The 15,507-nt window shown below is 39.8% G+C and overlaps 1 protein-coding gene across 3 annotated transcripts in view; it reads left to right on the top strand.

Annotated features, from left to right (window-relative positions):
* Positions 1-15,507, top strand: part of creb5b (cAMP responsive element binding protein 5b) — a 182,793-nt gene that overhangs the window by 159,785 nt on the left and 7,501 nt on the right. For all 3 annotated transcript variants that reach the window (XM_072913011.1, XM_061953645.1, XM_061953638.1), the window contains 2 exons: positions 5,989-6,216; positions 13,262-13,370. In XM_072913011.1, coding sequence (XP_072769112.1) covers positions 5,989-6,216; positions 13,262-13,370 — 337 coding nt within the window. The remainder of the gene's footprint in view (positions 1-5,988; positions 6,217-13,261; positions 13,371-15,507) is intronic.

Here is a 15,507-nt window from a genome sequence, read left to right as displayed (position 1 = left end):
GTCAAAAAGTTTGGGGACCCCTTTTAAACTATACAACTATTTTCACTGACTGAATCATTTGTGACTGAAAAAAAATCAATAAACTCAATAAATAAATTTAAAATGATCAGCAACATGGGGGGGGGGGGGGGCATAGCTCGGTTGGTAGAGTGGTTGTGCCAGCAACTTGAGGGTTCCAGGTTCAATTTCCGCTTCCGCCATCCTAGTCACTGCCGTTGTGTCCTTGGGCAAGACACTTTACCCACCTGTTCCCAGTGCCACCCACACTGGTTTAAATGTAACTTAGATATTGGGTTTCACTATGTAAAGCGCTTTGAGTCACTGGAGAAAAGCGCTATATATATATAATTCACTTCACTTCAGATTAATTTAGGAGCACAATACATAAAACACTTTAATCTACAAAACAAAAATACACAATACAAAAAGAGGAAGTCAGGATTAGTGGCTTCAATGAGCACGTTTTGTAGTGGCGTTTGAAACATGATACTGCATCATACTGATAAAGCATGTCCCCCGGGGTCACATGTGCCAGCCCTGGGATTGCACCCTCTATGCATGCATGAAGACAACATTCTTTTGTTAATTTTACAACCTATTTATCTTAGTTTTTCCTTCTCTTTATGGTGGCCCTAGTACTTATTCATTCTTGTTTCTTGACACCTGCTACATGCATCCAGCATATACTGAAACATCTAATTGTAAAGCAACATTTTATTCTACATTACTTTGTGGTGTACTGTTGCATGTATTAGTCCACCCATATAACCAGAACACAACCGTACTTTTCTGGGTTTGCCACAATGGGCATCATTTGTCTCTGCTCTTGCTTTATATAAAAGTGTTGTTGCCTTAATGCCATGTTTGGTTCTCATTTTTGTAGGATAGTCAGTTAAAGTTGAGTCAGCTTTGTTTTAATGATTCTAAAGGCTTGTCCTGTGGAAACTATGCCCCACGCCCAACTATATTGCTAGGCTGGCCCAGGTGCAAAAAGACTGTGGTCCTCATGGTGATTTGAGGCACTTTGGTTTACGGCTTATAAATGCAAATAGAGTGGAACACGTGCGTTTAAGTCGACAACCAGTCTAAGTCGACCAAGCCCTCAAGTCCTGGTCCACCGTGTGCTTCTTATTACTATTACTAATACACTGGCCCGCTTTTCTCAACATAAAATTTGAGCCGTAAATCGGTTCATTAATGTCGGCATGCATTATGATATTGTTAACTTCATCATTATTGTTTGTAGGGATGTGAATCTTACAACAACTCACTATTGTCGATTCAATTCAGAATTGATTCTTGATTTAATACAGTTCTCAATTCAAACTGATTCTCGAAATATATTATTTGGTATAAAAATTGTAATAAAATATTTTCAAAACAGGTTACAGGTATCAAAGGTTCCTCTTGGATGCTGACAAATTCTATATACGCACAGCGATCACACATTTAATCACACAAATGTGGGGAAAAAGCAAGTCTACAAAAAAAATGCTTTATTATTGTCAAATTCTCCAAATGCGAGGCTATTCAACTGGCAGACCTGGGGCCAAATCCGATCTGGGTACGATACCCCCAAGTTCAGGAACATTTTTGCAGCAAATTCCTAAAAACACTAGATTGCTCCTGTCGTTGTAATGGTTGGACTAAGGGGAGGTGACGGCGACAGACACTAGATGGCAGTATGTACAATGATTTATTATATATATTAACCATATATATATATATATATATATATATATATATATAATAATCAAACAATACAAATATAAACTAAGGAAAATGGAGTGCGAACTAGATCCAAAAGTGTATGTGATGTGTGGCTATGTTTGTGATTAGCTGTAGTGTGTGTTGCCAAGTGTTGTGTTGGGCGAGAGGAGGAACAAGGCAGGAAGACAGTCCATTGGGCAGGCAGATGATCCAGGGCAGGAGAGAAGAGGCAAGATCCGTTTCCAAGCGGGAGGTCGAGAATCCAAAAGGGCAGTCCGGGAGGTAGGGGAAACAACAGGGGATCACGGAAGACCACGGGAAGCGAAGGGTAAGAAGACTATACTCCGGCGAGCGACGACAGGTTGTCCAGGCTTAAGAAGACCGCTTGATCATCACAGGCAGGTGTGCCGATTTCCGGTAAATGATTGCAGCTGGCGGCTTCTGCTGGGCGGAGACGCGCGCGGCGCGTCCCTGGCTGAGCGCGGCCGTGGGCGTGTCCCGAGGTGCACTCACTGGCGCGCACAGATGGATGAACGGCGTTGGCAAGAGTCTGAGCCGTAACAGTCGTATAGAGGAACTTGGACCACTGTAAACACATTTGCTAGCAAAAAATAATTCCAGGGTACAAACTTGTAATTTATATACCAGAGGCGTTCCTCAATGCACCCCTTAAGTCCTCTCCTTTTTGGCAATTTGTTTCGTGATGTGAATTTTATAACCAAGTAGTAACTGTAGCTTGTTTGAATAAAGAGCAGTCAGTAGTCATTTGTTCAACTTATTTAGTTATACGAGTGGTGTTCCTCAAGGTTCTATTTTAGGTCCTCTCTTTTTCATCATTTGGGCTATTCAACTGTTTGCCGGCAAGTTCAATTCAAGTAACCTGTGAGAGACTCACATTTTTGCAGAAGGTCCTTAAAAACACCAGAACTAACTCCGACATAACAAATAGACCAGAATCAAATGTCGACTGTAGAGGATGCTTGTTCTACGGAATATACCAAATTAGAATAATAGTGAAGGGAGAAGTCAAGCTTTCTGGAAATGTGGCCCCCAAAACAATTTAGTTGACTATCCTTGTCCTAATGTCTCCATCCGAAGTCACAAGTAAATGTCCAAGCAATGATTATGTCCAATTCCTTTGACAACTGCTTATGTCAACATGAGCCCATCTTAACAATGTCAACTTATTATTAAAACAATTCTACATTTAAAACACTTCTTTGTGGTCTACATCAGGCATTCTGAACGTTTTTTTACCTCGGGGCCTGACCTTTTCACCACAAAGGGGCCCGTGGCCAACTCTAATATTAGTACTAGTATGATTGTAATCATATTCAATAAATAAATCGAACCTACTTACAGTTTAACAGGGTAAACCTTGTCAAATGTTATGAAATCATGTGTTAATCACAAAGATTATTATCAAGGCTTAGTTCAGGCTGATTACAAAAATAAAAAATAATCATATAAGTATATTGCAAAAGAAGGGACTCATAATACTTGGTTTAAAAACAAACTTACATTAAATTACACGGTACTAAAATAAATACATTTGAACTACATTCATAATAAATTATATATATATATATATAAATAAACTGTCAAATGTGCAAATGAAAATACAGCATCACTTTAGTCATAATTTTTGCGCTTAAGAAACTTCTTAATGACTTTAGCTCCACCTTTCTTCTGTTTGTTTGATATTGTCATTACTGCCACAAGTGGTGGAGGAGTGTATTACAACTTAGTGCTGTTAAGGCCCATACGGACCACAGCTGAGAAACAGATATTTTTAGCGGCCCAACAAAGGTGCGGTCCTACTGAGAAACAGATATTTTTAGTGGCCCAACAAAGGCGCGGCCCTATGGTTACGAAACACTTGGTCCACATAACATGTAATGGTAGTGCAAAATGTTGTATAGATTATGTTTTACAGACCATCTTCAAGCCGCTTTCTGACGTCTCTTCAGGATGCGCAGTTTTTTGCGTGGTCTTATTTACGTGCCTCCACATCGACTGCGCCTTCTCCCCGTCAGCCATGTTGTAGTTTTTTAGCGTTTCCTTATGGAGTCTACTGACAGTTGTAAGTTCGAACTATAAGCTGTTTTTAATTACAAATGGCAACAGTGAAGAATTTTAGCATGCATGTGCATGTACGAGCCAGTCTGCTCCACAAAAGGAGCTTAACGACCAGTGTTGGGTTAGTTACTGAAAACAAGTAACTAGTTACAGTTACTAGTTACTTTATTTCAAAAGTAACTCAGTTACTAACTCAGTTACTGACACCAAAAAGTAATGCGTTACTGTGAAAAGTAACTATTTAGTTACTTCTTTTTTTTCTTCTTTTTCCCCCCTTTTTTTAAGGCTCCCATTAATGCCCTTTTAGCCTTCATTTCAGTACTGTTATTGCACTGGAGAATAATACAATCTGTTGATCAACTTGACATGCATTTGCATCGCTGAACTCAGAAAGCAATGTGGTCTACATACAACACACAAAGACAAAGATATGTTTCAAAGGGCCAATTTATTTCAGGCCAGAACAAATTGACAAAACTATTTTAAATAGCTGCAACATATTTTAAATAGCTGCAACATAATGGCACTTTAACTTGAACTTTAAGTAGATAAGCTCTTTGATCCAAGACACAACTTACATTTAACTAAAATGTTATTTTCTTTGCGCTCGACAAAAGAAAAGTATTGAGAATGTCTCCATGTTAAAAAACTCGACTTCTGGCTTTGCCATGATGTATTGTTAGTTATGAGAGTAGCGTATGTGTGTGTGTGTGTGTGTGGCCCTTTAAGATATGACAGCATGTGAGGTGAGTGACGTCAGTGAGTGAGTGGGCGAGAGAGGTGTGCGAGCGGCGACAGTGAGTGCGTGCAGGTGCTCTAGCTTGGTGGATGGCTGCGTCCAATAATCAATCAATCAATCAATCAATCAATTTATTTATATAGCCCTAAATCACAAGTGTCTCAAAGGGCTGCACAAGCCACAACGACATCCTCGGTACAGAGGATAAAGTCACAAAGTTGCAACAAACCGCCGGCCTCGTCATTCGCCCTCAGCTGTAAAGACCCCCTTCCGGGTAAAGTGAAGGTTGTTAGCCCCGAAGTACATAGGCCCTGGAGGAACGTCTCCCCTCCGCTCCTCAACTACGGTATGGGAGTACCCTCCAGCCCCCACACACACAAAGCACGCCTTTTCTTTTCCACCGCAGCGCTCCAATAAAACACACTCAGATCTTCTGTTTCTAGCCGATACTACATAAAAAATAACGTAAAATAACGCAGTAACGCATCATGTAGTAACGGTAACTGAGTTACTGAATATAAAAAATAACGCGTTAGATTACTTGTTACCGCCAAAACTAACGGCGTTACAGTCCCAACACTGTTAACGACTACAGCGTCGGAATAAAATGTTGGACTCACGCAAAGCTCTTCGGGTAAATGTCAAAAATTGTGCAAATTCCTAACAGCTTGTCTGGAGGAAGTATGAAGGAAGCCAAGATTATTTCATAAATATCTCTGCCATATCGCCATGGTTAGATTTCAAATTATCATGATTTATGAAGTTCCCAAATAAACAAAAAACAGGTGCTAATAGGTAGAAAACAAGTTGGTTTTGCATAATAGGTCCCCTTTAAATGGGTTCCACTGTTAATTTGGTTTGACTTCAAAGAAAAGTATTGCTGACAGCGTTAAAAATAACTCTTTGTCCTTGCATTTCCTAATGCCCTTTGCTGTGATAGGCCTATTGGATAATGGACCCACACAAGTCTTTGTATGCTCCAAACGTACCATTAATGCATCGAAACAACACTGTACGTATGCTTGGCATCCATTAAAGCCGCTTGTGTTTTCCGTGCTTCTCATAAAAATGGTAATGGTCCAAACGGCAAACACTTGACCTTGCCAAGTCTATGTCAAGATGTGTCAGGGCATATATATAAAGTTGTGTCTGGGTGTAAGTGAGCGGTGGAAAAGGGCCCGACACCTCCTTAACTAGGTGGGCAGGTTGGTGAATCAGCCCAGTCACTCACTCATTCAAGCAGATGTTGTTTTGAGGCCACTTGGCACTCTTGAAATAGCTGTAGGTGGTAAATGTATGGAGGCTTGTTTGGAGCGCAGTCAGGTGCATGGATGGTTTCCAGGTGTGTCCCAGTGATTATGTCTGTGGTTGGACGTTGGCAGACATAAACTCCCTCTTCAGAAAGCTCATTTATGATGCATCTCACTCACAGAACCCCTCCGCCTCCTTCTGCCTTTCAGATGTCTCCCGCCACACAGCAGATGCAGCCCACGCAGACGCTGCAGTCTCCGCCCCCTAGCGGCGGCAGACGCAGGAGGGTAGCGGACGAGGACCCGGACGAACGTCGGCGGAAGTTTCTGGAACGGAACCGAGCGGCGGCGACGCGATGCCGGCAGAAGAGGAAAGTGTGGGTGATGTCGTTAGAGAAGAAAGCAGAAGAACTCACACAGACCAATATGCAGCTTCAGGTACACAATGGACATATTTGGTGTACACAATAATGCCTCATGCTTGTATGGACAGTACAGCCCACATTTCACCCAAAATTGGCTCCTGCTCACCAAAAACCTTAAACAGATTTTTTTTTTACTTTCAGCCGTCAGGGGTGGGCACAGCGTGGTTTGGCTTTGGCAGGAATCAAACTCACGCTCTCTGCAACAACAGGCATATACAGTTACACCATCAGGCATACTTAAACTTATTTAAAATTTGCAGTAAATGACAATAAATGAATGTCTGAACATGTTGCAGTAGAATCACATCATTTTTCCAGCATCCATCTACAAATAAAATAAACTATTATAGTCAATTAGATATATGGCTTGATTTATTTTAGATATATTAATAATGACTTGTAATTGTACAAGAATAATTGTCTGAGGTTCAAAAGTCACATTTCTAGGCTATTTTTCATTCCTCTTAATCAAATTGGACATGGTGTTTAAGAGACGCTGTTGCAGAGCGTTTATGCCGAAAAAATCCATGTAGGACTAAAGTTAATGAGGACAATGATGTCAGTTTATGTATCGCAGCATATCATAGCAATCACCCCTAGTCGGAATCAGACTCAAGAGGGGGACAGCAATAACCTGACTCTCGCCAGATCCTTGTAGTTCGCTGAGCTCCACACAAGGATCTGGGACTTCTCAATAGCAGATGTATTTCAGAAGGCGGGGCCTTGTAAAGAAATCATTGTATGTGATTGGATAAACCACTCGTCTGTTATCTTGAATGATGTTGCTACTTCAACCACTCACATCCAAATCAACCCGTGACGCTGATGAGAGCGGCGCTGGGAAATCCAAATAAGAACGGCCGACATATTGGATAACGACAGAGCGAAAATAATTAATTAATTAATTAAAATAATTAATATTCGATAGATTCGACAAAACAGTCACGACTCGTCGCTGCGTGCCGCCGTTGTTGTTTGAATCTATAGTCGCTTCGGCGCTACGTCACTTCTATGAAATCCCGCCCAGCGATCCTGATTGGTTCATTTTTTTTTGCTATCTTGAAGGAGTTTGCATTGCCCTCGAGCCCAGATCCTTGTGTGGAGCTCAGCAAACTACAAGGATCTGGCGAGAGTCAGGTTAGGGCAGCAAGGCCAGAGACAGGAACAGACCCAACTAAGCAACAAAGAGAGCCGACTCCGTCTTAGGCTACCCACTAGCTTTTGACCAATGTCCAGTGAGGGAGTCCTCACTCGTCCAGGGAGACCGAAGTGTCCAATAAAGACTCGTTCAGCCAGGGCTCCGTGAAGCTCGTCCATCCCAACACTCAAACCTACTGTAATTCTTCAGCCGCGTCTCTTCCTCCGCATCTCCTCCGGTGCCTCCACGCGGATTTTGGTGCGTCAAAGCAGTAGAAAATGGATGGATGGATGGAGATAGCCAACAGCCGGTCTCAGGCGCAAACATGGCCACTAAAGTGCCACACCTTGTTGCACAGTCCCAAAGGGCCGCTCCAAAACATTACGAAAACAAAAGGGGTAAAACATGAGCACAGAGCTCCTGCGGACGGCAGCCAGTACAGCGGCATTATAATGGAAAAAGAAAAATGCATACAAACAGTATAACCTCAGACCCATCGGATTTAACACCAGAGTGAATGTTTTGTCTCGAGTGTCGAAAACAGTGGTTTACAAAGTACAAGTACAGTCGTTTGATGACAAATAAATACAGTATATTTCACTGTATAACAATATTTCACACAAAAAATGCCTCAAATATTGCAGTTTAGTTTTTATAAACATAATCTAAAAATTTTTTTAATTCTAAATAATAAATAAATAATGATAAATGGGTTGTACTTGTATAGCGCTTTTCTACCTTCAAGGTACTCAAAGCGCTTTGACACTACTTCCACATTTACCCATTCACACACACATTCACACACTGATGGAGGGAGCTGCCATGCAAGGCGCTACCAGCACCCATCAGGAGCAAGGGTGAAGTGTCTTGCTCAGGACACAACGGACATGACGAGGTTGGTACTAGGTGGGGATTGAACCAGGGACCCTTGGGTTGCGCACGGCCACTCTCTCACTGCGCCACGCAGTAATGAAGCATATTTAAGCATAAAACTGTCTAAATAAACTGAAAAATACTAATACCACAGTAGTATTGGCCACGAGAGGAAACCAAACCATTCAGAGCCCGCTGTTCTGTATCGGGCCACTGATTGGCTTAGCCCAGGGGTCGGCAACCCAAAATGTTGAAAGAGCCATATTGGACCAAAAATACAAAAACACATCTGTCTGGAGCCGCAAAAAAATAAAAGCCATATTACATACAGATAGTGTGTCATGAGATATAAATTGAATTAAGAGGACTTAAAGGAAACTAAATGACCTCAAATATACCTACACATGAGCAGAGGTGGGTAGAGTAGCCAGAAATTGTACTCAAGTAAGAGTACTGTTACTTTAGAGATTTATTACTCAAGTAAAAGTAAGGAGTAGTCACCCAAATATTTACTTGAGTAAAAGTAAAAAGTATGTTGTAAAAAAACTACTCAAGTACTGAGTAACTGATGAGTAACATACACACACATATCATATATATATATATATATATATATATATATATATATATATATATATATATATATATATATATATATATATATATATATATATATATATATATATATATATATATATATATATATACACACACACACACATATATACATATATATATATATATATACAAACACATATATATATATATATATATATATATATATATACATACATTGATATATACAGTATATAATTTATATTTATTTTTTTTGCCGTTTTTGTTTACATGTTAATAGTGTTTTAATGAATATACATGCATGTTTAACACATATAGATTCCTTTCTTTCATGAAGACAAGAATATAAGTTGGTGTATTACCTGATTCTGATGACTTGCATTGATTGGAATCAGACAGTAGTGATGACAAACGTCCACGTTTTCAAATGGAGGAGAAGAAAAGTTCCTCCTTTCTGTCTAATACCACATGAAAGTGGTTGGTTTTTGGCATCTTATATGTCCAGCTTCCATATTTGTTTTTATACACTTTACAAGAAATACATTGGCGGCAAACTCCGTAGCTTGCTAGCTTGTTTGCGCAGGCTTTCGGAGACTCTTAATTTGAAAGCGCAGGCGCGATGGAGCGGCACTTTTATTGTGAAGACAGGAACTGTGCAGTCAGTCTTTAGGCTTTTGACGGGGTGTACGGTTGAAATAAAAAATTGTCTTTTTTCCTTCACACTTTTGATTGATTGATTGGAACTTGTATTAGTAGATTGCACAGTACAGTACATATTCCGTACAATTGACCACTAAATGGTAACACCCCAATAAGTTTTTCAACTTGTTTAAGTCAGGTCATGTGACCCCTGGCTCTGTTTGATTGGTCCAACGTCACCAGTGACTGCATCTGATTGGTGGAACGGAGTGAACGTCACCAGTGACTGTATTTGTTGAAACGCAGGCACTATGAAGGTCTGTCTGACAGACCAAAACAAACAAAGCGTGCATTAACAGATCGATAAAAATTAGTAGCGAGTAGCGAGCTGAATGTAGATAAAAGTAGCGGAGTAAAAGTAGCGTTTCTTCTCTATAAATATACTCAAGTAAAAGTAAAAGTATGTTGCATTAAAACTACTCTTAGAAGTACAATTTATCCCAAAAGTTACTCAAGTAGATGTAACGGAGTAAATGTAGCGCGTTACTACCCACCTCTGCAAATGAGGCATAATGATGCAATATGTACATATAGCTAGCCTAAATAACATGTTAGCATCGATTAGCTTGCAGTCATGCAGTGACCAAATATGTCTGATTAGCACTCCACACAAGTCAATAACATCAACAAAACTCACCTTTGTGCATTCATGCACAACGTTAAAAGTTTGGTGGATAAAATGAGACAGAAAAAGAAGTGGCATAAAACACGTCCCCGAAAGTCGGAGAAAGTTGTACATGTAAACAAACTACGGTGAGTTCAAGGACCGCCAAAATGAGTAGTACAAAACGGCACTCGCCAAATACCATACTCGAATCAGTGAAGCATGTTTAATATAAACAGTGTGCTTTACAACAATTAGGGAGGTTTGTGTCATGTTTGTCCTCCTACAGAAACCATATTAAAACAAAACAAAACAAAATTTCCCCTCATCTTTTTCCATTTTTCATGCATTTTTGATAAAGCTCCAGAGAGCCACCAGGGCGGCGCTAAAGAGCCGCATGCAGCTCTAGAGCCACGGGTTGCCGACCCCTGGCTTAGCCTCAGGCAGCATTACTATATTGGATCAAAAGAACGTAAATGTGATTAAAGTGTGTTATTACATGTCTAGAGGGCTCTCATAATGTTAAAAAAACATATTTAGAAGGTAGTAAACCATTTTTTTTGGCTTTTTATTTATAATTAATGACTTGTATTTCGCAGGAATGAATTTATCGCGGTCATGTCTGGAATAATTTCACAGCTCTAAACGAGGGACGACTGTATTGAGTATAAAATATTGTTAAAATTGCATCGTGTCAGCAGAATATACAATGTTTTGTGTAAAGATGATTCACGCACAATCATGATTTAGTATTTGTAACTTCACAAAATTTGCACACTTCTGGTCAAAATATAATTTCAAAATTATCATTTTTTTCCTCTCTCTAAATGATAGGCTGTGTTTTTCCGGTGAGTAATAATCTAAAAATAGATGACATCATAACATGATTTTTTTATAGCGTACATTAGCTACTTTTTCTAAATCTTTTTCAGGCCAACAATATTTACAATGTGTTATGTACAGTGTATGGAGGGAAGGCCATAACCACTTACAGTCATACTGCATGATACTGATAAAGCATGTTCACATGTGCCTAGGAAGGCGTACTCTTCGCTTTTGAACTGGTACTCTACCAAATCCCAGGAACTGGGAATCGATACCGGTACTCAACAGAAGCACTTTTTGGTACTTATGTGTGTCTTAATTATAATTAATTGTTTTTGATGATAAAATCTCTTTTTTTTTCAACATATACAAATGAGATGATTATGATAACTGCTGTCCCGTTATATCTTGTTTTTTTTTTATCACATTTAGTTTTATTCGCAGGTATGACACTAAGGGCCTGATTACTAAAATCCAAATGATTCCCGGGCGCGGCCACCGCTGCTGTTCACTGCTCCCCTCACCTCCCAGGGGGTGATCAAGGGTGATGGGTCAACTGCAGAGAATAATTTCGCCACACCTAGTGTGTGTGTGACAATCATTGGTACTTTAACTTTTAAATACCTTGCGCTAAACAGCGTGTATCATCTATGAAATAACGTGTACTATAAGTGGGCGTGTTGCGTCCGATCTTCTAACACTACGTGTGCAATTGAAAAGTGGTGCAGACCGCCTTATTCAAATGGGGATTTTGCGTGTACTATTACGGATCATCACCACGGAGACACTCTCATTCACTACACATTCATGTTATCATGCTCCTACCTGTGGCGTTTTGCTGTTCTCAAATATGCAGGAGACATGTACTACTTTTTATGGGCATTTTAGAAGCAGTTGCATCTACAGTGACACCACTTTTTTTGCTTTTTTTTTTTAACGCTAAAGGTGCATGGGAGGCAGGATGCAACACTGTGCTCAAAATGCAAAAAATGCATACTTCAAATGTTTATCATACTGTTTAAGGTATATGTTAGTAATATATATTTTATGTGAGAAAACGAACGTCATTAAAAAGAAAAATAAATGACACCAAAACGCATCAATTGAATTTATTTTAATCAGCCCCTTAAGTCATTTAGAAGCTATACAATTATAAAAGGATGTTGCTGAACAATGTGTCTTATACTTTTATTTCAGACCATCCAAATATGTTGAAACGTACACGATAGACAGATAATTCTCTCTATTGTGTGTCTTTGCAGTGCAAGCTTTGTGTGGAACTGTGTCAGTTTGCATATCCTTTTCAAACGTGCTAAATAAGACACTAAATAGTGCTCCCAAAATAGTGATAAGTGTTGATAAATCACGTTGCGATAATTATATTTGCATTTTCTCCTTGCAGTATGGTGGGTGTTTTGATGATCATCATATATTTTGCATATTAATGAAGACAGAGGTGCAAATCAATTGCACGCCTTATTCTACTCACTTAACAGACACAATCCACCTCACACACGTTTAGTAGAACATCTTTGAGTGTGCCATGAAGTTTGCGCGTGTTTTAGTACACACAAACCTTTAGTAAATAAATATAAGTTGCAATTACTTATGCAAGTCCAAGACGTTAGATGGCAGAAGTGTATAGTTTATGGTGTGCTTTTTGTTGCGCCCTAAAACTTGTTAATACTGTAAGTATGCAGCTGTTTTATTGTAACATGCATTCTAGTTGTAGTTTTCATTAGCAAATTTGGAGGTGTTGAAATCGCCATTTAAAATCCCTAATGCTAATCAGTAGCATGTCAATGGAAAAGCCAAAGTATATTAGCACCAAGCTTGCACATATTTGGAAAAGTGAAGCCTCGCTTTACTTACGTTTGGGCGTTTTTTGAGTCGTCTTCTTTGTTGGCATTGAATATTGCAAAATTATCTTGAGGTAGTTTGGCTGATTTTGCTCTCAGTGCTGCTGGAGTGATCGCCAAGTGCCAAAATGCAGACCAGACTTAGGCGACAACCAGACATGACGTCAAGCGCAACCCATTTACCCTAACATGGCACCGATTTTACGTGAAAAGGTGCCTGGTAAGACTGGTCGGGATTCAGTTTGCGCCAAAATAAGTACCAGATTCGTGATCCATCCCGACTCGTGCCCCCCCTTGGCATCGCACCACGTCCACAGAGGGGGACCCGCCCCGCTATTTGCTTAACGGCAAAGTTTGTTTGATAACACAGTGATAGTTAGTGTTTTTATTTACAAAACAAACAACAAAAACAAGAGCAGACCTTTCAAGGGTCAATGGACTCATCCGTCAGGCTAAATTATGGTCCTGTTTTCTTTCATTTCAGAATGAAGTGACAATGCTAAAGAACGAGGTGACCCAGCTCAAGCAGCTCCTCCTCACACACAAGGACTGTCCAATCACCACTATGCAAAAAGAGTCCCAAGGTTACCTCAGTGAGTCACACACACCCACACACACACCACTACACATTTTGGTCCACAGAACAGTGTGTTGCCAGAATAAAAACTAAAGTATGATGAGATGTTGCGCTCTAGTTCCCACGTTCCCTCAGCAAGACCCCTCCTATTCCGGGAGTAGGTAGGCCCAGGCCCATCTGGGATCTTTTCTTGCACCTTCAAGGGACACTGAGTGAGAAATGCGTCATGAGGTGCACGCCTGTGTCCATGCACACTGCTTCTTACCGATTTCTCTCAGCCATGACATCAGGACCCCGCCCTTTGATACCAGAGCCATTTTAATTAGGATCGGGAGCCTCCCCTGTGTGGCTTTGGCGAGGAAAATCAGGCTCACATCCGTCCTGGCTCAATGTTTCTTTTATAAAGGAGGCGGACCTGTCCCAGACTGGGCGAGACGTTCATCAATGAGTCTTAGGTTGTGTACACAGGTCCAGTTTAATGTGACCGCCATCTGTCAGGTGTGTTTACAGAGCTGAGGGATTCTATTTTCCGTTTTGATGATATCTTGGTCTGTTTTTACTAGTTGGTGTGTATTTATCCTCTCATTGGTTTCAAGCAGCCTTTGTACACAGCCTTTAGAAAAACAATACTTCCACCTATTTTTGTAGAGTTGTGGCACAGTAGCTATGTGCACATGGACACATTTAATTGGATTAAAAGCCTTACCGGAATAAAAATGCTTCATGTAAACACTGTATTCGGAATATTCTGACCCGATCACACGTTTAGATAAAATTTTTATTCCGGTCGAGACTGGTAGTTTATGCCGAAAGTCATTCGGATTATAGCGCATGAAAGCACCTCTTCCAAAATCCAGGTTAGAATTATCCATACTTTGCATGTCTTTGTCTCAGCTATACTTTAGTGGTGGAGGGGGGCTAAATTTAATAGTCTTGGAATGAAGCAATTGTCTTGCTGCTGTCTCCCCCCTCAACATGTACAGAAATAGTGTTATATACTGTTGAGTTTTTTGCTTCAAAACGAGACAAGCAAAAACAAAAATACTGCCTGGAGTGTCATGTGTCGATGTAACCTGTTGTCGTCTTATCAAGCTGTTTTATTCACGACCTTACAGCTACTCCAAGTGCTAACTGCTAGCCTCAGACACGTACACAGAATGTCATAACATAAAGACGCGCGGCAACACGTACATAATGACAACATAATAGGCACAGGACAGCTCTATTTCAAAAAGAGAGGTAAAACAAAAGTGGTGAACAGAAGCAAAAACTGATAAATAAATACCGTGATAACGTCGGACTAGAAGAAATGCACAAAGCCATGTTTGTTTACAGTAAAAGTCACTGCTTCGCCAGCACCTGCAGTGAGCAAACTCGTCCAAAAGGTGGTGCCATAGCACAAATAATAACACACCTTTCTGCTTATGTTCGGTATTCCGATTTAAAGGAGAACTACCTTTTTTTTTTTTTTTTTTTTGCTTATCATTCACAATCATTATGAAAGACATGACGTGTTATTTTTTTTTTTTAAAAGCATTGTAAATATTAAATAAATTCGATCAAATATCCTCTTACAATAGAGCCTATGGGAGCCATTCAATTCTGCCTATAGAGCCCCTAAAAAACATCCAAACACCTCGATTAGGGTTTTATATACATACTGTAAGTGTTTATTTAATGTAGTAACAGACACATTTATAACAACATTCAATATTTTTGTATTTTGATCATTTTAAGCATTAATTAAAAAAACGTTTGCTTTTTTTTTTCTTCTTCATTACTGATTATTACTCACTGCAGACTTATGATTTATGATCTAGAATAAACTTACATGGAGCAAGGAAGCGAGGAAACAGCAAACCACTCGAGGATGTGAACATAGCAGCATAAACCTGTGATCACTTTGCCGCTCTAAATAGTTTGTCTCCGTTTGCGCTTGTAATAACAGTATCACGAATACTTGGTTAATATTCAAGTCACCAAATGTAAATGGTGTATTGTTGGCTCTTTTTCAATGGTTATTTATCGGATTTTATGGGCGTGAAATTGGAGTTCCCATTGACTCCGCTGTAAGCGGATTTTTATTTACGTTTATTTAATAATTAGAATGCATTAAAAAAAAATCCATCCGTCGTCATGTCTTTCATAATGAA

The sequence above is a fragment of the Nerophis lumbriciformis genome, linkage group LG04 (genome assembly GCF_033978685.3).
Source record: "Nerophis lumbriciformis linkage group LG04, RoL_Nlum_v2.1, whole genome shotgun sequence".
In the NCBI taxonomy this organism is placed as follows: Eukaryota; Metazoa; Chordata; class Actinopteri; order Syngnathiformes; family Syngnathidae; genus Nerophis; species Nerophis lumbriciformis.
Note: the sequence above shows the minus strand (reverse complement) of the source record. Positions and strands in the feature narration are given on the sequence as shown.